At 52.4% G+C, this 24571-nt stretch overlaps 1 protein-coding gene across 30 annotated transcripts in view; it reads left to right on the top strand.

Moving 5' to 3' along the window:
* MICAL3 (microtubule associated monooxygenase, calponin and LIM domain containing 3) overlaps nt 1-24571 on the top strand; it is a 238472-nt gene that overhangs the window by 174610 nt on the left and 39291 nt on the right. For 19 of the 30 annotated variants that reach the window (XR_010133093.1, XM_031005636.2, XM_055374866.2 and 16 more), the window contains 3 exons: nt 9968-10163; nt 19826-20076; nt 24141-24278. Coding sequence is in view for 29 of the 30 variants with exons in the window: in XM_031005636.2 (XP_030861496.2) it covers nt 9968-10163; nt 19826-20076; nt 24141-24278 (585 nt within the window). In the remaining variant the exon portion in view is untranslated. Of the gene's footprint in view, nt 1-9967; nt 10164-17380; nt 17596-19825; nt 20077-24140; nt 24279-24571 lie in introns of those variants that run through there. The other 11 variants (XM_063704562.1, XM_063704558.1, XM_055374887.1 and 8 more) reach the window with 2 other exon arrangements.

Genomic DNA, 24571 nt, shown 5'->3' with positions numbered 1-24571 from the left:
CAGCCTGGACTTGCTCGTGCTGACCCATGTCCTCCTCTGCCCTTCACCCGCCACGTGTCAACACTGGGCCCCTTTCTGGTGAGCAAGCTGCTTCCCAGAACCAAACTCCTCTCTACCGTGAAGTGAAGTGCTTGTGTCAGGACATCAAGCCATTCGAGGTAGTCTCTTTTCAGAACTTTGATGTCCTCTGTGCCATTGGCGTCTTCGTCAGAATTTCTCTCCTGAGTGCTGTGAGAACTGTTGCTGTCTTGGTAGACTTGCCCTTTTCATGAGGCGGCCGTTCCCATTTGTTCTTGGGGCCCTGCGTAGCACCGAGCTACCTGACAGGCATGGTGGTCATGAAGTCTCTCTGTTAAGATCAGGAAACCAAGGCCAGAATATGCTCAACATTATAGTGGAGCGAAGCTCAGACACAGGATTAGAATTCTTTATCCTGATCATTTATTCAAAACACTTTATTGACTGTCTACCCTGATGCACTGATGGCTTCAGGAACACAAAGATGATGAGAATAATCCCTCTCCCCAGCAGAGCCTCTGGTTTTAAAGTCCATTGAGACCTGAACAGAAGGGGAGAGATGCCCTAATAAAGACGTGTATAAAAGCCCTTCAAGGGTGTGAAGTGGAGCCAGAAGCAGGATCGGGTAATGACGGCAGAAGTAGGGGGGAAGCCATCCTTCCTGTCTTCACCTGCCCCTTAGGATTTGAGAGATCAGCCCTGCAACTATTGACTTGACAGATTACTTGTTATGTAACTGTATGGAACCTCCCGGTTCACGAGCCACGTATTTGAACCAAAGAGTTAAAATATTTCAAATCCCAGCGCATAACCGCTACCCTTTCTGAGATCTTACCCAGCTACATCCAGGTGGGCAGGTAATGAAGGTAGACAGCTAGAGCGCAGCACTCGTGCAATTTAAGAGGAGACCCAGCTGAATTCCAGTGCTTTAGACATGTCCACAGCCTCCCAACGCCAAGAAGCAGCCATCAGGAAGGATGGCCTGGCCAGTTGATACAAATCAAGTCAAGGTTTACCTGTGAGATGGTATAACACGTGAAAAATACGTTTTCAGGAGAGCCGCATGACACACTGGTGAGTTGTATGTTACTGGAGAGTCGGGTTTATAGCTTAAAAGAAACCTCTTTGCCTTGACCAGATACATCGATGTGTACCAGGATTTCCATTTGCCAAAAAGGCACCTTGGGAGATGATGTAATCATAACAGTAAAAATAACCTGACAGTAAAAAACTAACTCGGCCAGGCACGGTGGCTCATACCTGTAATCCCTGCACTTTGAGAGGCCGAGGCAGATAGATCACCTGAGGTCAGGAGATCGAGACCATCCTGACCAACATGGTAAAACCTCATCTCTACTAAAAATACAAAAATTAGCTGGGCATGATGGCAGGCGCCTGTAATCCCAGCTACTCAGGAGGCTGAGGCAGGAGAATCACTTGAATCCGGGAGGCAGAGGTTTGCAGTGAGCCAAGATCGCACCACTGCACTCCAGCCTGGGTAACAGAGTGAGACTCCATCTCAAAAAAAAAAAAAAAAAAAAAAACTAATTCAAAAGCAAAAGTTCCACAGGGTCACACAGAGTGAGAGCAAAGGACTGTGGTGATGAGGAGCTCTCGTCCACCCTAGCGGTGTCCTCACTGCAGGGGTGTCCTCGGCATGCTTGGGAAACAGTGTTTGGGTCTGAGGGGTGGCCCCCCTCCCATTTGGGTGGTTTTCCCTGGTACAGAACTGGTTTGTTCCCTATTGGGTTTTTTCCTCTTTGGCCTCTGTAGCATATTGTATTTAACTCAGAATTTCCCAATTCTTCTGATAAGTATCTTCAAAGCAACTGAATTTCCCAATGAGCCCATGTCACCTGCTTTCCCACTATTCTCAGTGCCCCGACATACAAGTAAAGTTACCCAAATGAAGAATAGTTCATGTGTAGCAGGCAGTTAAAAATTCCATCCTGGGGCCAGGCGCGGTGGCTCACATCTGTAATCCTAGCACTTTGGGAGGCTAAGGTGGGCGGATCACAAGGTCAGGAGTTCGAGACCAGCCTGGCCAACATAGTGAAACCCGTCTCTACTAAAAATACAAAAATTATCCAGCCTGATGGCGCGCGCCTGTAATCCCAGCTACTTCGGTGGCTGAGGAAGGAGAATTGCTTGTACCTGGTAGATGGAGGTTGCAGTGAGCCGAGATTGCACCACTGCACTCCAGCCTGGGTGACAGGGTGAGACTCCATCTCAAAAAAAAAAAAAAAAAAAAATATATATATATATATATATATACACACACACATACACACACACACACACACACACACACACACACATTCCATTCTGGGCCAGGCACAGTGGCTGATGCCTGTAATCCCAACACTTTGGGAAGCCAGGGCAGGAGGATCACTTGAGGCCAGGAGTTTGAGACCAGCCTGGGCAACATAGCAAGACCCCGTTTCTAAAAAAAATTCAAAAATTAGCCAGGCGTGATGGCGCACACCTGTAGTCTCAGCTACTCAGGAAGCTGAGATGGGAGGACCACCTGAGCCCAAGATTTTGAGGCTGCAATGAGCCATGATTGCACCGGTGCACTCTAGCTGGGACAATAGAGTGAGACCCTGTGTCAAAAACAAATTCTTTCCTGCATGATTGGTTGGAAGGACTCTTAGAGACTAGGGTTAGCCTTAGCTCTGGCTCATGTGAGTCTTTGGACATGTTATTCAACATCACTGACTCAGAGCCCTCAGTGTAATCACAGGGACTTGTGGGATTTGTGATGTTTAAGGCCGTGTGTAGAGCCTGCCTGTCGTCGTGCCCGGCACAGGTAGTCGCTCAACAAACACTGCTGCTTATCCCTCATCGCCCGCTTCACAAGCAAGAAATACCTCATACCATGTGATCTTGGAAAAACTCTTGTGAACACACTCTCCCTGCCAGTAGGAAGCCACAGAAGAAGTTTGTTGGAGGGCAGCGTGTGGGGATAGAAACCACCCTGACATAGCAGTGGCTTAGAAACTTCCTTTCCACACATGGCTCTGGGGCTTGCCCTCCTGGAATGAGAACATAGCTGTCAACGGTATAAAAATGTGAGCCCCATCAAGCAGCCTCTAAGGCTAGTGAATGGGGCAGCAGAGGAGAAAAGCCCAAGTTGGTGGCACCAGGTGCCTGAGAATAAGTGCAGGAAGACCTTTTGTACACTGTAGGGCCCTTTTAACAAGCCCTCTGAATCTTTCCTACCCGGGGTGACTTCTCCTAAAAATAGGCTAGAGCCCTTCTCCCGCAGATACCAGATGATGTGCAGCTTGACCAGAGGAGTGGTGAAGTCCCCGAGGCAGGTAGTGACCCATCCCACTACTTTAGGTTTCTAAGTCAGGATGGTAGCCATGTTGCCAGTGGGATCTCCTGTGGGAACTTTAGCTCAAAGCAAGATAGGAGTGAACCAGTATCCAAGCTGATTCTTCACTGTATTTTGACCAGCCCAGATCAAGGCAGTGGGGTCCCTCTGCAGCTTCATACATTCCATAGGCCTGGCCCTAAACTGGAAAATGTCTGGGCCAGACATGGTTCCGAATGTTTCGGAACAGCCACACTTCACGTGGTTTCATCCCCGTTTCCCAGTATGTGAGGACGTGTGGGAGAACATAGGGACTGTACTGTTTCCAACTTGAACGGGATCAAACAGATGGAGGCATGGATCCCGCTTACAGCCCTGTCCATGATCTGGACTCTGTGCGAAGAGGGCACCCCAGTTTCCCAGGGTGATTTTGTGAGTTTCTGAGAACTGTGGATCAGGCAGCATGAACGTCACTGTGACCGATTTTGCTGCAGATCTGGAAACTTAGGCTCATGCTGCCAACCTGGCCGTTTCTTCACATTTCTCTTCCTTACATCTCCCCTGAGACGTTGCGGTTCAGAATGGGTTCATGGCTTGGTGCTTCCTTTAGTTCAAGAAGATCGGGGCAGGGAAGGCTTTGGGTGGACATATGGGGAAGGTAGCTGAAATGACGTTAGCTGGGCTGGGTGTGGTGGCTCACGCCTATAATCTCAGCTACTTGGGAGGCCGAGCTGGGAGGATCGTTTGAGCCCAGGAGTTCAAGACCAGCCTGGGCAACATAGTGAGACCCTATTCCTACAAAAACGTAAATAAGAGAAATAACCAAGCTGAAATGATGTTAGTTGATCTTTCTTCAGAGTCACAGCGAAAATACCCAGTACCGCCTGGTAAAAGCAGTAGGAATGAGAGGGACTACTTAAGGAGAATCTCTGAATTCCAAAATGGCAGGAGCACACTTCTCAAATGGATGAGTCATTTCAGTCAGCGCCATTCTTGCAGGAAGGTGACACCGGAAGGTGGTCACTGTTGGCCCCTTTTATCTCCCTGAGGTCATCAGCCTCTCTTAGCAGATGGGTGACACCCATAGGCTATCAGAATGTGGGCTGCCCCAGGGCACAGATCTTGTCTGCTGTGTCACTGGTGTGCCTGAGCACCTGCAGGGTGTCTGGCTGGAAGCAGGTGGTAAAGAAACATTTGTTGAATCAGTGATTGGATGAATGAACCCCTGGAGCCATCCTACTTACAGATGTGGGAAACAGGATGGGAATCAGTCTGTGTACACAGCACCTTTCCTTCAGTCCTTGTCAGACTCGGATTCCATTCAAACTTTCCCAAGCTCATGAAGAAGGAAAGGAAAAAGGAGTGGGAGGACAGGCCAGAAAGAGGCAGAAGGAGGCCCTCGACATCCTGATTTCCTATGCGACACCCTTCTCAGTGGCCCGGAGCCCTGAAGTGTCCTCAGCAGCTGCTGTGCCGAGTACAGGGGGGCTTTGCCACCACTGCAGGGAGGAGGAAGAGGAGCTGCCTGCTGAGGCCCTGGGAAGACCCTGCCTCTTAGTATCCTCTGCACCCGCCGATGCCTCTCCAGGAGTCAGGTGGAAGCAAATAAAGCCCCCTGCCAGCTCTTGCCCATCAGCCAAGAGCAGGTTGTCCTGTTAGGAGAAACGTTTCTTCCAGAATGATGTATGGAGCTCATGCAGGCAGTGACTATTCCAAAACAGAACCTGAGGTGCGGCCCAGAGCCTTTTTCCTATTTAGGATATGGCCCAGATCCTGGGAGCTGTTTCCTTGTGGTATGTGTGGGGCTGTAATTGGCCTCCCTGTGACCTGAGAGCTGCCTGCCCTGACTTAGTGAAGACTTGGCCTTGGAAATTATTGCACATCTTTCATCCCGCTTTAAGCTGGAAAGTCCCTGTTGGGCTGTTGTTGCACTAAGGCATGTGAAGCAGAGGGCGGGAGGTAGGGCCAGCTAGCCTGACAGGCGGGGTGCACTTCGGCTTTGCAATCCAGCACCTTGCAAAGTGCTTGTTTACATCTGCACTCCTGCTCTCTCCTCCTGGGTTCTGCCATTAGTTGATGAGGGAGGAGGTCACAGGGCTGTCTTCGCTGCCCAGGCCCCTGCTGTTACCGCTCTCACTATCTTGGTTTCTCATCACCGCCTGATTCATCTGACAGAAAGCCCCTTGCTCAGGACAGAGAATCAAGGATGCTGATTGTTTCGATGTGTTTGTGTGTGTGGTTTTTTTTTTTAATTTCCCATGGTATTTTGAGGTGAAGGGCTGGGAATGTGGAGCATATTTTGGCAGTTGGTGAGTTTGGGGTCCTTGCCCAGTGTCCTCTGAGTACCACCTTCCCTTTGGAAACACTGAACCCCCGGGAATGGCCTGCCAGTGTGCTTCCGTGTCCTTGTCTCTCCACAGGGTGAGCTGGAGCTCTGTGTGGACCTGGCTCAATGGCCTGGTGGGTCTGGCACAGGAGAGGCAACTGCTGCCTCCCAGCTCCCCTTTTCCACCATCCCCAGCGCAGCATTTCTGCAGGCTTTCTCCAGGGACTGGCGTGTGAAGGATCTGAACAGTTCCCAGTGCTTCTGGTTTCTTTTTTGTTGGTTGTAGCCAAGCCCAAAATTAAATCAGCATTTCCCCTTCCAGAGCTCCGGCCCTGGGCTTGGACTGCCAAGTTCTGTTGCCTGACAACCCATTAGTCTGCGGGATTTGCAGAATCTCCAGGGCAATAACAGTGGGAAGACTGAGTGTCTGTCATTCCAGATGCCAGATTCTCTGCTCCAAGAAGCTTTCATGAAGTGCTGTGTCCCTCACCTAGAAAATTACAGTGGGGAGGAGACAGTGGTGAAGATGCCCAAAGGGGAAGGCAGATAGGGCTGTTGCGAACATGTGCCTGGTTTTTCTTCTCGTTGTAAGTCTTGGGACAGCATGGTGATCTCCTGAGTGATGCCTTTCCTCCTCATGTTCAGATCTTGGCTCCAGGGCTCACTAGCTGTGTGACCTGAACTTCAGTTACTTCATTTGCAAATGATAGTGCCTACCTCACAGAATGTTTTTTTTTTTTTTTTTTTTTGCAGCCGGCTAACTCCATATGCCTCCAGAACACCTTTCTTGACTCTGCCAGGTGTGCTGACTCACTCTCTCTCTATGTTTTCCCGTGAGTGCATACGTGGCTCATGGTACTTGACACGTGGTACTGAAAGGATTCCTGCAGGGCCCTCTCCCAGGTGCTACTGAAGCTCTTTTAGAGTAGAGAGTGTTTTAATCTGCTTTGTTTCCCATGGTCCTAGTAGAATTCTTGCCAGACAGTATGCGTTCCCCACGTTACCCACGTCAAACAGACACCTCTTGGATGTTTTCCTTCCCGAGTTTCGTTCACTCTACTGTAAAATCGCTTCCCTCTGAATTGATGGCTGTTAGTTGTTTGTTTCCCTGAAGTGGTAGTTCTTATCCTATTTTTCTTCTCCCATCTAAAAGAAATACCACTTTTTGTTCCGTATTTATGGAATTCCCAGAAAGCTGATTCTTGGGTAGTTGCTTGACTTTATCTCCCTTTCTCATCTGCTTTCCATTGAATGGCAGTTGTCAAAAATAAATGATGGAAAGAATCAAATGGCGCCACAGACAGTGTATCCTCAGCCCTCCCCTGTTCATTATGGGGTGGCCGCCATGGATTTTGATGAGGAGAAGGAAGGGATGGGAAGACTGGTATTTGGGAATGATGAGCTTGTGCAGTTAGGGCCTTTGCTGTCCCAGGCCTGGGAGGGCAGGTTTGGAGAAACTTGAGGCCGGATCTATCAGGATTGCTCTCTGCCTCTTTTCTGCCATTACCTGTAGTCCACATTTCCTCATCTTCAAGATGCCCTAGCCCAGCATCATAGCATATTCTTTTTGTGCCCTGAGCTCGGTGTTGAAGAATGGAGCATGATGTTTAAAAAGGTCCCCCAGCAAGGATGCAAAGGCTAAAACAAGTGGGCACGTGTACAGGGCACAAGTGAACTCAAGTATTCGTGTTTTGCCCCTTCATCACACCATTACCTGAATTTGTATATGAATACGCCACTGGATCTTGCTTTTTTAGTAAAGATTCTCTAGTAAATTCGAAAGATGCTATTTGGTGGAGGATGCCAGTAATTCCAACAGATGTGCCAAGACCTTATCCTGTGACTACCAGGGTTCGTTAAAAGCTCTTTCTGAGGCTGCCACAAAGACGTTCAAACACTGCACACAACAGAATTGCAGGCCTTCAGAAAACACTTTGTGCACAACCTGTCATGCCACAAAAATTGCTAAATCACCTGCCGCTTTCCTTTAGCCAGGTTTTGCCTGATGGACCACCTGTCTCTCAACACTGGCTTGTATGATGTGGCATGCCAAAACCCAGCGTTGTCTCCTAGAGCTTAGATTCCTAGAGCTTAGGAATCGGTGACCTGCCCAGCCAGGATGCCAGCCCAGTCATGACCTGCTCCCTCCAGCACCTCTGCCCCTTCTCTGCCTCCTTGAAGGTCTGGTAACACAGCCGGGCATGGTGGCTCCCGCTTGTAATCCCAGCACTTTGGGAGGCCAAGGCGGGCAGATCACGAGGTCAGGAGATTGAGACCATCCTGGCTAACATGTCTCTACTAAAAATACAAAAAAACTAGCCGGGTGTGGTGGCGGGCGCCTGTAGTCCCAGCTACTCGGGAGGCTGAGGCAGGAGAATGGCGTGAACCCGGGAGGCGGAGCTTGCAGTGAGCCGAGATCGTGCCACTGCACTCCAGCCTGGGCGACAGAGCGAGACTCCGTCTCAAAAAAAAAAAAAAAATGTCTGGTAACACCAGGCTGCTACCACATGGCACTGTGCCTCAGCCCTGTTTCTCAGTAACGACTGTTCGCTCTCCAGAGCCTGTGGATGCAGCTTTCCAGAAGTATGCACACAGTGGTGGGGAAATATTACTGGACACCAGACTTGCTGCTTCACTCATGTTTCCTGGGCACTCCCCAGGTGGCAGGCGTTAAGTGGAAGAGGAAGGTGACCGTGTGTGTGGGGTGCAGGGTCAACACGCACCCCCACATGTGTATGTGTGCGTCGTGTCACTCGGTGTCCATGACGGCTCTGGGAGGTGGGTGGTGCCATCATTTATCTATCAGGAAACGAGCTCTGAGGAGTTCTGTAAAGTTTCTAAGACCCTTCAGCCAACTACTGGTGGAGCCAGGCATCTGGAAGATGAGGAAATCCGACCTGGGGTTGCCCGCCTCCACCTGGACCCGGTGCTACTCATATTACAGGGGACACACCAGAGGACTCATGACAGCCTCCTCTGACCAGGATCAGGAGGACAAGGGACGTCAACAGAGAATAGTGGTGGTGATAAGGGAGGCAGCAGAACTGTTCCATGTTAAAGGAGACCAAAGCACAGTTGCAAAACACATTTTCAAAAATCCGAGTCCACAGCAGTACTTGAAAGTATAAAGTTAAAAATGGGAAAAGTGCTTCTTTACCAAAGAATGGTAGTGGAGGAGGAGTGATGGGATTTTTTTTTTTTTTTTGAGATGAAGTCTCGCTTTGTCACCCAGGCTGCAGTGCAGTGGCGCAATCTCGGTTCACTGCAAGCTCCGCCTCCCAGGTTCACACCATTCTCCTGCTTCAGCCTCCCGAGTAGCTGGGACTACAGGCGCCCACCACCACGCCTGGTTACTTTTTTGTATTTTTAGTAGAGATGGGGTCTCACTGTGTTAGCCAGGATGGTCTTGATCTGATCTCGTGATCCGCCTGCATCGGCCTCCCCAAGTGCTGGGATTACAGGCGTGAGCCACCGCACCCAGCCAGAGTGATGGGATTTTAAAATCACCTGGTGTGACGCCCTGTGCACACAAAGGACTCCCGCCAAGGTCGCCGACGATGCTGAAACCACAGGGTGAAAGGACGCAGGCAGGGCACCCCGTGGCTTCGGAAGCCCACGGAGGACTGATGGGGAAGTGTGCCTGTGCATTGCAGAGAGGCCTGGGTGCCACCTCTGTGAGCGGTTGGGCCTGGTGTCCTTCCTCTGAGCAGCAGTGCTGCGGTAGGGGCAGCATCGCCCACATGGCCTTATGAAACCGAAAGTGCCTTATCTAACTGTGAGGAGACAGATCCGCAGCATGAGACGTTCTTCAGGCAGCTGGCCAGGCCCCCTCAGTGGTGGGGCACGTGCCTGGTGGGGACTTGGATCCCAGGGCAGGCAGTGGGGGAGGCACCTGGTGGGGGCCTGGATCCCTGGGGCAGACTGCACCGGGGATGCCCTTCTCAGGCAAGGCTGCTTCAGGGGCACCTGGCTCCTGGCTGCCTGCGGTCTGGCCCACACCCCTCACCACCAGTCACTCTTGCGGGGAGACTGTGTCTCCCCTCTGGGGGCCGGGTTCAGGGTGATGAAGGAGAGAGAACGCTCTGACCTGGAGGGCAGACAAGGCCACCTTCCTTTCTCCTGCAGAGTGAAATTCCCACTCTCATGCCAGGGTCCTTCTCTGGCCTCTGGCAACTCTGCGAATGCTCTGACCTTTGTCCTGCCCCACATTCTGGCAGGAGGGCCTGCAGCCTGGGTGTCAGCCCCCACCCCCACGCCCCGTCTGTGGTTGGACCTCAGTGCAGTGCTTCTGTGCTTGTCTGCAGGTTCAGGCGTGAACGGCCTGGAGGAGCCCAGCATCGCCAAGCGGCTGAGGGGCACCCCAGAGCGGATCGAGCTGGAGAACTACCGCCTGTCCCTGAGGCAGGCTGAGGCACTGCAGGAGGTACCGGAGGAGACTCAGGCCGAGCACAACCTGAGCAGCGTGCTGGACACGGGCGCCGAGGAGGACGTCGCCAGCAGGTCAGCACGCAGGGCTGCAGGGCGCCCACCCGCCACACGGCCCTAAGAGCCTCCTCACCTCTCTGTGTCTCGGTTTCTTCTCAGTGAAGGGAGGCCTCCTGTCTTTCCTGCTGCCCGCAGTCCATTCTCCCCAGTCCCTTTTAGGTTCTTAGCCTCATCTTCTAGTCAGTGAGGACTCCTCCATCAGACTCAATTCAGAGATTCAGGAAGTATTTATTCCTTGAGGACCTGACATGTCCCCAGCTCCAGGTTTGTCATTGGGAAGGAAAGTGGCAGGCTCTGCCCCCGGGTTATTCACAGATTCAGCAGAGGGAAGGACGGGCACACGGGGAGGGACTCTGGGTGATTCAGCCACCAGTGCACCGGGCCGTCTTGAGGGAGGCCTAGTCCGTCTCCCCAGGCATCTTTTTTTCTCCTGTAGGTAAAGAAAGGGACTGAAAATGTGTGCCCCAGGGGCCGCATGCAGCACCAGTGGATGCATGCTTAGGCAGTTCCAGAGCTGTAATCACATCCAGCTGGGTGACACCTTTGGGGATGTGCATGCTATAACCCCAGGACTCCCTATATCCACTGCCCTGCACCCCAGGGCTTCCAGTATCAGCGGAGAAGGCTTCAAAGTGTTCAGCCGATTACAGATGATCAAGAGAGCCAAGAATCAAAAGGGGGGCTGGTGTCCTGCGGGGCTTCAGGGCAGAAACACAGGCTGCATCCCCGAGGGGCAGAGGCCTCGAGTGGCCTTGGAGAGCATTTGAATCACACACCAGGCACCTTGATTTAGCCATGATGAAGGGAACATGTGGGGATAAGGAGAGCAGAGCAGTTTTTTTAAGGTCCAAGAACGCTTTCCAGAAGGTGTTTGCTGGGCCGAGCTGCTTTCAGCTGCACCCGCCACCTCAGCCCTCATGTCACACACCCTCTGCCTAGATTCATTCTTGGGCTGCCTCACAGACCGCTCCTCCGTGCATGCCAGGGGCAGCCTCTGCCTTGGTGTCTGCAGTTCCAAAGCTGTCACTGATGGCACATCCTCATCCAGAACTCTGCTTCCCTATCCAGAGCACCCATGGAGGCCCCACTCTCCCCACTGTGCCCAGATGAGGGGGAGCCCACTCTCTCTCTACACTGACCCTGCAGTGAGGGTGAGAGATGCTGTGTGTCAAAATGCATTTATAAACCCTTGAGCAGAGCTACTGGCTTGACCTTGGGCTGAGTGTGGGTCAGCACCATTTTCTCCACTGTAATTTATAAATTGTGAGAGGCAGTAGGGCAGCAAGTTCATGTAATGTAGCAAGGACATTCCAGGAAGGCTAACCCCTGGCATTTATGGCAGGTATGACAGGAGGGCAGCACAGAAAACATGAAATCAGTCAGCATCTACGCAATGCAATACATGCCTCATCTTACTCAGATTGAAGTTAAAAAAAGATTTTAAAACTAGCATTCATGCTGGGTGCAGTGGCTCATGCCTGTAATCCCAGCACTTTGGGAGGCCAAGGTGGGCACATCACTTGAGGTCAGGAGTTCAAGAGCAGCCTGGCCAACATAATGAAACCCTGTCTCTACTAAAAATACAAAAATTAGCTGGGCATGGTGGTGCACACCTGTAATCCCAGCTACTTCGGAGGGTAAGGCATGAGAATTGCTTGAACCTGGGAGGCGGAGGTTGCAGCGGGCCGAGATCATGCCACTGCACCACTGCACTCCAGCCTGTGTGACAGAATGAGACTCCATCTAAAAAAAAAATTAAAATTAAAATCAAAAAATAAAATAAAGGCCAGGCACAGTGGCTCACACAGGAGAATCACTTGAACCCGGGAGGTGGAGGTTGCAGTGATCTGAGATCACACCAGTACACTCCAGCCTGGGAGATAGTGAGACTCCGTCTCAAAAAAAAAAAAAAAAAAGATAATTAAAAGTAGCATTCAGTGCTATACAGAATGAAAAACAGTCTCTTAAAAGTGAAGAGCCGGGTGCGGTGGCTCACGCCTGTAATCCCAACGCTTTGGGAGGCTGAGGTGGGCGGATCACTTGAGGCCAAAAGTTCGAGACCAGCCTGGCCAACATGGTGAAACCCCATCTTTACTAAAAATACAAAAAATTAGCCGGGCATGGTGGCGGTCGCCTGTAATCCCAGTTACTCGGGAGGCTGAGGCAGGAGAATCACTGGAACCCAGAAGGCAGAGGTTGCAGTGAGCCGAGATCGTGCCATCAAACTCCAGCCTAGGCAACAAGAGCGAAACTGCATCTTAAAAAAAAAAAAAAAAAAAAAAAAAAGTGAAGAGCCCAGCCAGGTGTGGTGGCTCATGCCTGTAATCCCAGCACTTTGGGAGGCTGGGGTAGGCAGATCACTTGAAGTCAGGAGTTCAAGACCAGCCTGGCCAACATGGTGAAACCCTGTCTCTACTAAAAATACAAAAACTTGCCAGGTGTGGTGGCACGCACCTGTAATCCCAGCTATTCAGGAGGCTGAGGCAGGAGAATCGCTTGAACCCAGGAGGCAGAGGTTGCAGTCAGCCAAGATTGTGCCACTGCACTCCAGCTTGGGCAACAGAGGGAGACTTTGTCTCAAAAAAAAAAAAAAAAAAAAAATGAAGAGCCCGGCCTGGTGCGGTAGCTCATGCCTGTAATCCCAGTACTCCAGGAGGCCAAAGCAGGCAGATCACCTGAGCCCAGGAGTTTGAGAGCAGCAGTAACATGATGAAACCCCGTCTCTACAAAAAATATGAAAATTATCCGGACCTGCCTGTAATCCCAACTACTCAGGAGGCTGAGGCAGGAGAACCACTTGAACCCAGGGAGGCAGAAGTTACAGTGAGCCAGGATCATGCCATTGCAATCCAGCCTGTGAGACAGAGCAAGACCCTGTCTCAAAAAAAAAAAAAAAAAAAAAAGCATCTAGGGGAAGGAGCTATAAATGTTGTCTTACTTTCCTGGGTGGCCGTAGGACACAGGACAGGAAGTGCGTGGTGTTTTTCTCTGTCTTCCCTACAGCACCAAGCACAGAATTGGGTGCCTTTCCAGCCGTCGGTCCTTCCTTGCTGAGATGTTAGACTGGAAGATGAGAAATGGCATCATTTTAAGGCATTAACCGTTCCAGCCAAGGAACTCTCATTTCACAAGTTCAGTGAACTCTTAACTTTGGCCTCTGCTGCAGGGGACAGCAGCGTGATGTTTCAGAACCTGACTTTGAAGTCAAACAAAGCCTGGATTTGAAGCCCAGTTCTGCCACCTGCTAGCTGTTGGCAATTTACTTAACCTCTCCCTGCCTCAGTTTCCTCATCCACAAAGGTGCTGCACTTCATAGGTTTGTTTTGAGGATTAAGGCGTATAAAGCACGGACAAAGCCTGATGCCCGGAGTTACTGCTCCTGTTACTCTCCTGGTGCAGCACAGGTCTCCCTCACCGCAGGGCCAGGGGCAGGGCCAGGCAGCCTTGTATTGGTTTCCTTAAACGGGATTGATGCCGGGACTTGGGCTTGGCTCAAGCTCACCCTGTCCGAGAACGTTGGTAACCAAGCTTTCCCATGCCAGAGTCACCCAGGGCTTGTGATGAAAGCACAACACATTGGGCTGAGTTTCTGATTCAGCGCCTCTGGGGTAAAGCCCCAGAATTTTTAGTTGTCAAAAGTTCCCAGGTGATGCTGTGGTCCAAAGACCACAATTTGAGAAACACCACTTTAATGTTTCTAAATTTCTCTGATAATAAACATCACCTGGGATGCTTGGTTAAAAATATAATTGCAGCCAGGCATGGTGGCTCACACCCGTAATCCCAGCACTGTGGGAGGCCAAGGCAGGAGGATTGCTTGTGTCTAGGAGTTCAAGATCAGACTCTGCAACAGAGCAAGATCCAGTCTCTACAAATTAGCCAGCGTGGTGGTACGCTCCTGTGGTCCCAGCTCCTCAGGAGGCTAAAGCAAGAGGATCGCTTGTGCCCAGGAGTTCGCTGCCTGGGTGACAGAGTGAGACCCTGGCTCAAAAACAAAACAAAACAAATGTAATTTCTAGGCGCTCCCTGGAGTATCTAATTCAGTGGGTTTGGGGTGGAGGCCAGGAATGTCAGTGTCCAACAGACCCCCCAGGTGAGTCTCATAATCAATTCATGGTTTAGTCACACAAGCGCCTGTAAATCCCAAGCCTTGTCACAGACCCTTGGCCCAGGCCTAATCAGCTTCATGCCTCTACCTTGCAGGCAAGGTGGGGCCTGTCTCCTGGAGGAGACCCTGGAAATAGCAGCTTTGTTTTCACTGGAAAGGCCAGTTGGCCAAAGCCAAGGGAGGGCTGGCTTTGTGATGTTTGTGTTGTTTTCCCTGACTGCCTTCCTTTCTGGAAGAATGTGCCCCGGGCAGCAAAGGCAGCTGGTGCAGTGCCCACGTGCTGAAGTTCTTTAGCATTTCCACATTCTTGGCTCTAGAGAGAAGTCAGGAGGGCTAGCACACACAGGTATGTTTTCTGATGGGACAGGCGAGGTCACAGAAAAGTGGATGGCAGGCGTTGCTGTCTGTCAGAATAACACGAAAGTGAGAGAAGGCCGCTCTTTCAGAATAACACCACAAGTGAGAGAAGGCCGCTCCCTCAGGGCTGGCTGTGAATAAATGGGGATTTCTGCCTGTTCTCTCCCTCCCGTCTCACTCCCTTTTCCTGCAGAGGCAGCTCCTGAGCCATTGCTGAGCAGGATGCTAGTTTTAGCATGGATTACATTTCCACCGTGTAAAGCCTGCTGCATGATGTGCATCTTCTCCAGCCGCCTCCTCAGCAGGAGAGGGTTTGCACAGTTGTCAGGGAAGGGAACCTAGGGGCATGGCCCAACAGGACAGAGGATTTGAGTCCCTCTGATTATGAGCGGGTTAATTTAAAAGTGAAAACCATGGTTCCCCATTGCCCTTTAAAAACCACCCAGGGGCCGGGCACAGTGGCTCATGCCTGTAATCCCAGCACTTTTGGAGGCCGAGGCAGGCAGATCACAAGGTCAGGAGATCGAGACCATCCTGGCTAACATGGTGAAACCCCGTCTCTACTAAAAAAGTACAAAAAATTAGCCAGGCGTGGTGGCGGGCCGAGTAGTCCCAGCTGCTCGGGAGGCTGAGTCGGGAGAATGGCGTGAACCTGGGAGGCGGAGCTTGCAGTGAGCCTAGATCGCACCACTGCACTCCAGCCTGGGTGACAGAGCACGACTCCATCTCAAAAAAAAAAAAAAACACCCAGGAACTTCAAGTGGTTCCTGGCAGCAGCCTGCTCTTTCATGGTAGGATCTGCTTGAATTCCTGGTCTGCACTTCTCAGGTTGCATCCAGGCAGGCAGGAGCTTGATCAAGACCTTCTTCCTGACAGTAGCCACCCTGACAGAGGCTACTGGCTGGGAACTCTTGGGTTCTGGGAGAACCACCCAGGAAGGCACAGCATGACTCCGTGTGGACCCTGGTGGGAATCCCGACTTCTCCTTATGCAAATGACCCAACTTCCTCAGGCTTCGGTCTTGTCATTTATAAAAGCAGCGCAGCCCCGTGACCTAGAGCATTTGTGCGATTAAATGAGCTACCCATGGGAAGCACTTTGTGCTGCGGGCACGCGGTCAGGGCTGCCCTCCGTCAATCACTGTCATCCTCGGATCCGCCCCTCTTGACACAGCAGAGGACTGCAGAGCACGTCAAGTGGAGCAAACCTTGTCTGTTTAGAATCAAGTGCATGTGCCTGTTGGATTTCTTTCCCATGCTAGGTCTGCCAGTGTCTCAGTGAGAAGACAGCTGGGGGGAAATTCAGAGCAGGTGCTTTGAGTTGAGTAGCTGGGTATAAACTGAGGCAAGGAGGGATTTTGCTGGACGCTCTTCTAACTGGAACAGCCAGCACCTTCTGATGGAGGCTTTACCGGGGGACAGTCGGGGTGCAACCTCTGACATCTCTGAAAGTAGCGTAAGCCTGCCCTGGCTTTCACCGCAGCCCCTGGCACATTCCTGCTGTCCTGGCCACACTTGGCCCTGTGAGGAGCACAGTGGTGACCCGGCACCTGCCCTTGGAGAGAGTGTGACCCTGGGGGAGGCAGACCCCAGTCAAGCAATCTCACAGGACAGTGCGTTGTCACCAGTGCCAAAACAGATCCTGTGAGGAGGGCAAGGTGATCCTGATGACTAGATCTGACCCCGTCCCTCCTGGGAGGCAGTTCTGAAAAGTCAGCCTCCCCAGAGGGAGGGAGAAGTTGTCTATGTTGCATCTGTTTCTGGTATAGTGATCCTCTGTGCTTAAGAAGTTTCCAGGCTAAGGTCCAAAGGGTCGGCCACACTGCAGGTTCCTCCCTCCTCTGCACCTTTCCTCCAGAGATGCAGGTGCTTGGAGCCTCAAGGTACTGAATTCACACTGCGAATCTTGTGTGTGACGCACAGGACCTGGGCCGACCCAGAGACTGCCCCAGTCCTTTGAAAATCATGGACTGGAAAGGAGTTGGAAATTCCTGCCGGGTTCCTCTGTGTCCTTCATGAAGAGAGGGTGGCCTGTCTGGGAGCTGCAGAAGCAAGCGCCAAGGTGTCTGGGAGGTGGGCTGGGTTTGCAGCTGATGCACGGAGGTGAGGGTTGCTTTCTGCTGTCTTCTGTGCTCCCGTGGTCCTTGAGCTGTTGTGAAACCAGCTGATGCGACACGGCTGTGGGCTGGCCTCGCTGGCCTCATCTCGGGGCATCTATTCAGTGCCCACATTGTGCCTGTGCAGCTATCCTCACGACATGGCACAGGGGGAGGATAGCCCTGTGCTGAGGCCCCCTCCCAGTGAACTGCAGTGCGGCCCTGCCCTGCTGCCAACTGCTGGGCAGCCTTGCACAGGCCCCGGCTGCTCAGCTGGGAAAGAGGAACCAGGGGGCCTTCCCTTGGCCCAGCGAAGATTTAAGATGAACATAGATGCATCCTTAGCCTTATTTTATGTTCAAACAGTGTTAAATGACATGCACTAGGTTATGTATTGTTGTTCATTAATAAGAAAGTAAATTAATGAAAGCACAAGCGTAAGGCAGAAAGAATACCAATAAAGGTAATGCTGAAAAATAACCAAAATCCAGATGCCAAGTTTTCCGTGGCCCAGATTCTTAGGTTTGCCCACTTTCGACCTCTCCTCCCGGCCCTCCGCCCACCGTGCTTGTGTTCTGCTGCGCTTTAGCATGATGTGCGTACACCTTTCCTTCCCTTGAGAATAAGGAGCTTTTGTTATTTTTAATTTATTTTTATCTTTATTTTTTGTAGAGACTGGGTCTCCCCATGGTTGCCCAGGATGGTCTCAAACTCCTGGGCTCAAATGATCCACCCACCTCAGCCTCCCACAGTGCTGGGATCACAGATGTGAGCTACCGGGCCCAGCTGAGCATAAGAGTCTTTTCTGTGTCACCTTTGTGTTCCCTACAGTGTCTAGCAAGTGCGTTGTGAGGGGAAGATAATTGAATAAATTTTATCCAGGTAAATGAACGAGTGAAGCTGATTCACTACCCTGAGCTCCTTGCAGTATATTCTTTTGTCCACTGGCTGAGCTGTAGGTGCTCAGAAATGTTCACCGAGTGAATGAATGAACGTGTCATTGAGCAAACTCAGAGAGCACAAATAATCAACTCACAGTCACACAGCCAGCCAGTAGCAGAGCTGGTGTGGCACAGTGAGGAAATGGCCAGCTGAAAAGAGGGAATACAGCCCACAAGACTGCCCCACTTCTGACCCCAGTGGCGAATTCCGGAGTCTCCCAGAATCACCCACAGGTTTGATAGTTTGCTAGAGCTCGCAGAACTCACTGAAAGCTGTTGTACTCATGGTTATGGTTCGTTACAGGAAAAGGGTACAGATGTCAGTGAGCCAAGGGAAGAAGTACATAGGGTGAGTCCGGGAAGGAACCAGACTCAGCTTCCATTGTGCTCACTGTGGGGCCAGGACAGCTGTACTCTCTTGGTCTCGATGTGTGACGATACGCCAGGAGTATTGCTCACCTGAGCAATACTGAGACCCTGTGTTTGGAGTTTTTATTACATAGGCAATGATTGATTGATTGATTGTCCACATGGTTGATCTCAGTCTCCGGGTCACTGGATACTGTGCGACCCAAAGCCTCACCCTAATCACATTCCTAGACTATGCAACATGAACCGGGGTCTCCGGCAAACAGTGACAGCCCCATAGGCAGGGCATCCCAGGCGTGTCTAGGTTACTTTCATGGAGCCAAGGACAAGGGCTGGGGTCCTCTCTTTGGACAAGGCGAGATTTCTTCACCTGGCAGCGATTGCCCTGGCAGTGCCCCTCAGTGCTCATCGTGGTGTATTCACTGGTTCGCCCTCTCACACACAAGCAGGCTGGGGGAGAGCCTGCCTGGGCAGAGAGAGGACACACCCTCGCAGGAGGTCAGGGCAGATGCCCCCTCGTGCCTGATGCTTCTTGGATTTTGTTGGGCCAGAGGTCGGGCCATGGCTTTAACGTGAAAGCTGATTTCCCCCGGCCTCTCACTGCAGGCAAGGCCTCTCCTGAAAAAGATGCTTTGGGAATTATCAGACCACGAAACACTCAGAAACATCTCCATTTGTGCAGCAGTGTTGGGGTTTTGCGTGTATTGGAGCCCCACAGGTTGCAAGGAACCCAGTTTTGTTCCTGTCCTGCCTCCCTCCACAGGGCAGGAGTGGGGTACACTGCTGCAGGAGGGTGGCCAGAGCGAGGAGCTACGGTTTGGGTAGTGTCCGTTGTGGCATGTGCATTCTTACAGGTGTGCGGCTTCCTATGTCAGCCGCGCTTGCCTGCAGCTGTGAGGGGAGTGCTTGGCAGTGCAGCAGCTGGCAGGAGCGACGGCCCTGGGGTTGGAGGTTTGTCTCCACCCTTTCCCCATCGTCTCTGTCCGGTGGCTTTGCAGTGAGCGATGCCTTTGCCGTCATTTCCCTGTGTCCCCACAGTGTCCTGCTCAGGGATTGGCACGTGGTAGGGTTCTGAGGAGTGCCAGGAAATGGAATCTGTCGCCCCACCCCAGCACACAGACCTTGATCATCAGCCAGTTAAGTCCAGGCCTTTCTGGGTCCCCCCTCCCCCCACCACACCCACAGCTCTCCTGAGAGGCTTCTGACAGGCCGCAGTCACACAGAATTGAGTTCCTCTAACTAGACAGTGGGCCAGGATGAGAGAAGACTTTCCATTCTCAATTCCCAGGGTCACGGGTTTATATCAGAATGAGTCCACTGCCCTGCTTGTGCCCTCAAGGCCGTCTATGAAACGTAAACCAGCGATCTCAGTGTTTGCTGCTTGAAGCACCCTGAGGGATGGGGCTGTGGCTTGAGTTTGAGCGGCTGCAGTCAGGAACTTCCATGGGCTCCGTGAGGAGCTGCTCTCCCAGTTCTGCACACCCCCCTCCACAGGCAGAGGCTGGGCCAGACCCACAGGCAGCCTTCGGTGGTCCCCTCCCCACCCCATCCACCTGAGGAGAAGTGCGTGAGGTCTGTGAGCAGGAGGCATTCTTCCCTTTGTCCCCTTAGTCGGGCTTGGGTAGGTGGCTTCTCATGCCCGGGTATCCTGTCCTGCTGATGCCGCTCTCTCCTCCCTCCTGTCTCTCTCCGCCTGCTCAGCAGCTGCTTTGCCTGACATGCATTGTTTCTGATGGTGGCCCTTCCCCTTCCCCTTCTCAGTTTTTCTTCATTCCCTCACTCTGGCTATGTGGTTATTTCCTCACAGTAGTTCCGAGTCTGAGATGGAGGAAGAGGAAGAGGAGGAGGAGGAGGAGCCTCGCCTGCCCCCATCTGACCTGGGTGGTGTTCCATGGAAGGAGGCTGTGCGGATCCATGCCCTTCTGAAAGGGAAAAGTGAAGAGGAGCTAGAGGCCTCGAAGAGCTTTGGGCCTGGGAATGAAGAGGAGGAGGAGGAGGAAGAATATGAAGAGGAGGAGGAGGAGGACTATGACGAGGAGGAGGAAGAGTCCAGTGAAGGTCAGAACAAAATCTCTGCTCCGAACTCTGCCCTGTCCCACAAAGTGATCTGTTTCATGCGTGAGTGTAAGAGGTTTCTGGGGCTGACGTCACACGGACGTGCCTCCTGCACAGCCCAGGGACCACCCCTCCTGACATAAGACATGGGGGGCAGAGGGGAGGACACCGTAGCGTTGAGCAGGCAGTTGGCAGTGGAAGTAATGTCCCTTGTGCACATTGGTTTAGAAATTGGAAGTGGAAGGCAGAGAGCCAGTCCAAGGACTCATCCAAGTTAGGCCACTCCTACTTGTCTCCACCTCGTTTTCTCTTTTTGCCCTGTAGTTTCAGTTGAAAAAATTAATAAGGAAAGGGAATTTAGCTTTCTAGAGGATTCCCTGATCCTAGTCTAGGGTTTCGGAGGTGGCTATGAGCTTAGTGCCCACTGGATGGGGCTCAGTTGATGGCACGCAGGGCAGCGTTTTGGGGACAGTGTCCTGAAGGGATACTCAGGCCCAGGGGCCAGCCACTCTGGCTGGTTCTGAAATAGTCTCTTGCCTTGGACTTGAGATTTTTCAATTCTGCCCCTATCTCTGGCTGTGTGTGGCCTCAAGTGATGAGGAGGGACTTGCTGGGCCTGTGCAGGAGAGAAGGCCATTCTTTCTCTGCTCCAGCAGTGCAGAAGTCTGGGGGGTGGTGAAGACGGAGCCAGGGCAGGTGGAGATCGGAGTCCCCAAAAGATAGATGTGGAATGAGCAGGAAGGACATGACCTTTAATTTCTGAGCACCAGTGACTCCCTGCAGCGGTCAGAGGAGCGGTTGAGTTCTCAGTGACCCCAGGCCCCGCAGAGCTGGCACTGTGCTCATCTCTGCTTCTCCTGGCACCTGTGGGCTTGCTGCCCAGTCCCAACCGGGGGTCTGTTTTCTCTGGCACACAGGGCTGAGCCCTTTCCTGACAGGGCTCATGTTCCTGATCCAGTCCCCCGGGAGCTGTGCAGCTCCAGGATGTTGGCCCCAGTGAGGTGGGTTGGCAGAAGGAACCGCACCCTTGGGCGTCCGCCAGAACAGCTGGCGTCAGGGACTTCCTCGGGCTCCCTAAGGACCTGCTCTCCCAGTTCTCTACTCTTCCCTCCGAGGCAGAGGCTGGGCAGGACCCACAGGCAGCCCTTAGTAACCCGCACTCCACACCCTGTCCGCCGTAGGAGAAATGGGGTCTGTGAATCTGGGCTCTCCCTCCATGCTGCCGTGTCTGCGGAGCCAGGTTCTGCGTGTCCTCTGCTAGCCAGCGGAGTGAGCATGCACAGCTGGTCCAGGGCACAGTGTTTTGTTTGCATTGTTCCAGACATCGTCATCTCCATCTGATGATGATCACTCGGCAGCTTTGAGCCCTGGCACAGCTTAGGGTCGAAGCACGTTCCCTTTTCAGGAGAGTTGAGCCAAGCTTTCCTTCACGCAGACTTAATTTCCTGGACTTAGTGCTAACGTCAAGACCAAACCTGTAGGAAAAGAGCTTTAACTACACAAACACATACTGACAGATTCAGCCAAACTCTGAGAGTCCCGGACCGGAGCCTGTGTCCCTAGCGCAGGTGTGTCTGTTGGGCAGCCGACGGTGCCTGTGCAGGCAGTGGCTGGACACCACTACTCCCTTCTCTTCCCTCCCTGCTTGATCGCGCTGTGGGATTCCTGATGCTGTGTGGGTCTCTGGCTCCCCCTGCCGTAGAAGGGGAGTACTGCCCCTGGGACACAGAACTGCAAGGCCAGTGGCGCCAGGTACCTCCCACAGGAAGAAGATTTGAGGACATTTAAAGGTACCCACTTTACCCCGTGCCCACCTTCTACCCCAGCTCCCTGACAGCCATCCAAAATTTGCCTCCAAGAGCATGTCTCACAGACAAAGGTCTGTGTTTTATGGAACTGTGCTGACGGGCTCTGCACACATCTCACTGGACTACTCTCCCTGGTCCCAGCCTGCCCAGAGAGTCAGGCGCAAAGTAACATGTGAGTCAGAAGAGGTTCTGGAGGAAGTTGGAGAAGGCTCCAGAAGTGGCCTCATGGAATGCGGCCCCATCTATGCCGCATATGTTTTGCTGCAAGCTCATCTCCAGCCAAGACTTGGCTCCTTCTCTGATGCAGGAAACCTATCGCCAGCGCAGGTGCCTTTAATGTTTCTCTGAGAAAGGAGGAAATGCTGGCTTGTGCTGTCGATAAGTCCCCAAGGCTGCATGTATTAGCAGGAAGCACAGCAGGACTCTGAGAGAAGAACGCGTCTCTTCTCTTTGTTGCTGAGAAGGTAGAGAGAGGCCCTGCACTCTTTGACTTACCTTCCTCAGTCCTGTGCATCCAGGCTGTTAGGTGACTCTGCTGTGACTTAGTCCCACCCAGCACCATAAAGAAAGGCAAATTGACGGCCGGGTGCAGTGGCTCATGCCTGTAATCCCAGCACTTTGGGAGGCCGAGGCGTGTGGATCACCAGAGATCGGGAGTTTGAGACCAGTCTGACCAACACGGAGAAACCCTGTCTCTACTAAAAAATACAAAAAATTAGTCGGGCATGGTGGCACATGCCTGTAATCCCAGCTACTTGGGAGGCTGAGGCAGGAGAATTGCTTGAACCTGGGAGGCGGAGGTTGCGGTGAGCTGAGATCATGCCATTGCACTCTAGCCTGGGCAACAAGAGCGACACTTCATCTCAAAAAAAAAAAAAAAAGGCAAATTCACCTCAGAAAAAGTCCACAAATCTATAGAGACCAGCAGCATCTGTAGAGACCAGCAACTCCAACAAGGGGCTAATACCCCACATACGGCTTGCAGGGCCAGCAACAAATCTATAGAGACTAGCAGCTCCAACAACGGGCTGATACCCCACATACGGCAGAGCACAGGGCCAGCATCACACTGGGTGGTCTTGCTGGTCCTTTCTGCCCATTTCACATTCCCTGTTGCTTGAAGAGGCTGTCATAGTGACTGAAGCCAAGGCCAGATTGTCTGGTTAGACTCAGAGGAGGCATGTCACCCATTCCCAGATGGAAGCTGGCTCCTGGCAGGAACACGAATCCTTCAGATCAGGTGGCACCTGCTGAACAGCCACCTTCCCTTCCCAGTTGCTGGCTGTCCCTTTATCTTAACCCAACTGTGTGGCACGGTCCAAGCACTAAGTACAGGGATCCCACAGGGCAGGGATCCGGAGGGGCCACTGGTGAGTTTCCATGTAGCTGAGAAACCAGGCCTTGTTTCCAGAGGTGATAAGCAGGGCACCACATGGAGTTCTCAGGTGAGGGCTTTGACCTCAGAGACTGTTGGTCTCATTCTCGCCCGTGAAATTCCAAGGGTTTGGAAACGTACATGAAAGAGCTCTGCTTCCCCAGCCATCACCTCCCCTGACTCTACCCTCTGCTGGGATCCGTGTCCTTGCCTCAGACCCAGCATGCAGCATGAGGTCCACTAAGGGACGGGGACTTTTTCTCTCCAGCAGCAGCTCCAGCTGCAGAAGATGCAAACCGAAGTGCCAGCAAAGTCTATCTCTGTCCTGTGTGAGCTGGCCGGCTGGCGGCAGAATGACACAATCTCTTCCCACCTCTCTCGTCACCTGGCCATCAGCTGGGCGAGTGGTGGTGGGCACCTTGCTGTGTGACCAGCAGAGGGGCAGGATAGTGCATCCTGGGGTCTCACACTGTGCTAGGGACAAAGCAGGTCCTTGTGACCCCTTGGGGCTGGGCCTGCAGAAGCAGGCTGGAATCTGCTCTTTTTCCATCTTGGTGCATGGCCACCCTGAATGCAGCTCAGGGTGAAAGGAGCCTCAGAAAGGAACGTGTGATTCTCTTCACTGAATTGAATGGTACATATACGGCTGGAAATGACCAGGTCACACTGAATGAGCAGAAGGACTGTGCGTGTGTGTCTGTGTGTCCATGCGTCTGTGTGTGTGTGTGTGTGTACATGTGCATACATGTTCTTAATTTTTACTTCTTTCTGATTCATACTGACCCTGGCCAATGCTGTAACTTCTCTTTCTGTTTCCTTTCCCATGCTATTTCATGCCCTCCTTCCCCACCTCATTTCTCCACCCCTTGACCCTGGGACACTAGCCGGGAACCAGAGGCTCCAGCAGGTCATGCACGCGGCGGATCCTCTGGAGATCCAGGCTGACGTGCACTGGACTCATATCCGTGAGAGAGAGGAGGAAGAGAGGATGGCGCCGGCCTCTGAGTCCTCTGCTTCCGGAGGTAAACACTCCCAGCCCCAGGCCGCAGTGTGCCCCGAGCACCGCCCGCCTGCTGCCTCTGTCGCCACAGGGGGCCTTTCTGTCAGGGCAGAGCCACCCATGAGGTCACACACGGGAGCCAGGCGCATCCCGCTTTGCTGCTGTCAGTTGTGACACCTGTACTTTTCATCTGAGGATATGTAAAGTTCTCTGTGGATTAAGAGGTTGTGGACTCTTTCTCCATTGATGCAAAATGGTAAAATGAATCTGATCTTGGGTAAACCAAGAATTTTCTGTCTTTCTCTCATGTCTCTG

This window comes from Gorilla gorilla, chromosome 23 (assembly GCF_029281585.2).
Source record: "Gorilla gorilla gorilla isolate KB3781 chromosome 23, NHGRI_mGorGor1-v2.1_pri, whole genome shotgun sequence".
Taxonomy (NCBI): domain Eukaryota; kingdom Metazoa; phylum Chordata; class Mammalia; order Primates; family Hominidae; genus Gorilla; species Gorilla gorilla.
This window is presented reverse-complemented; position numbering and strand designations above follow the sequence as displayed.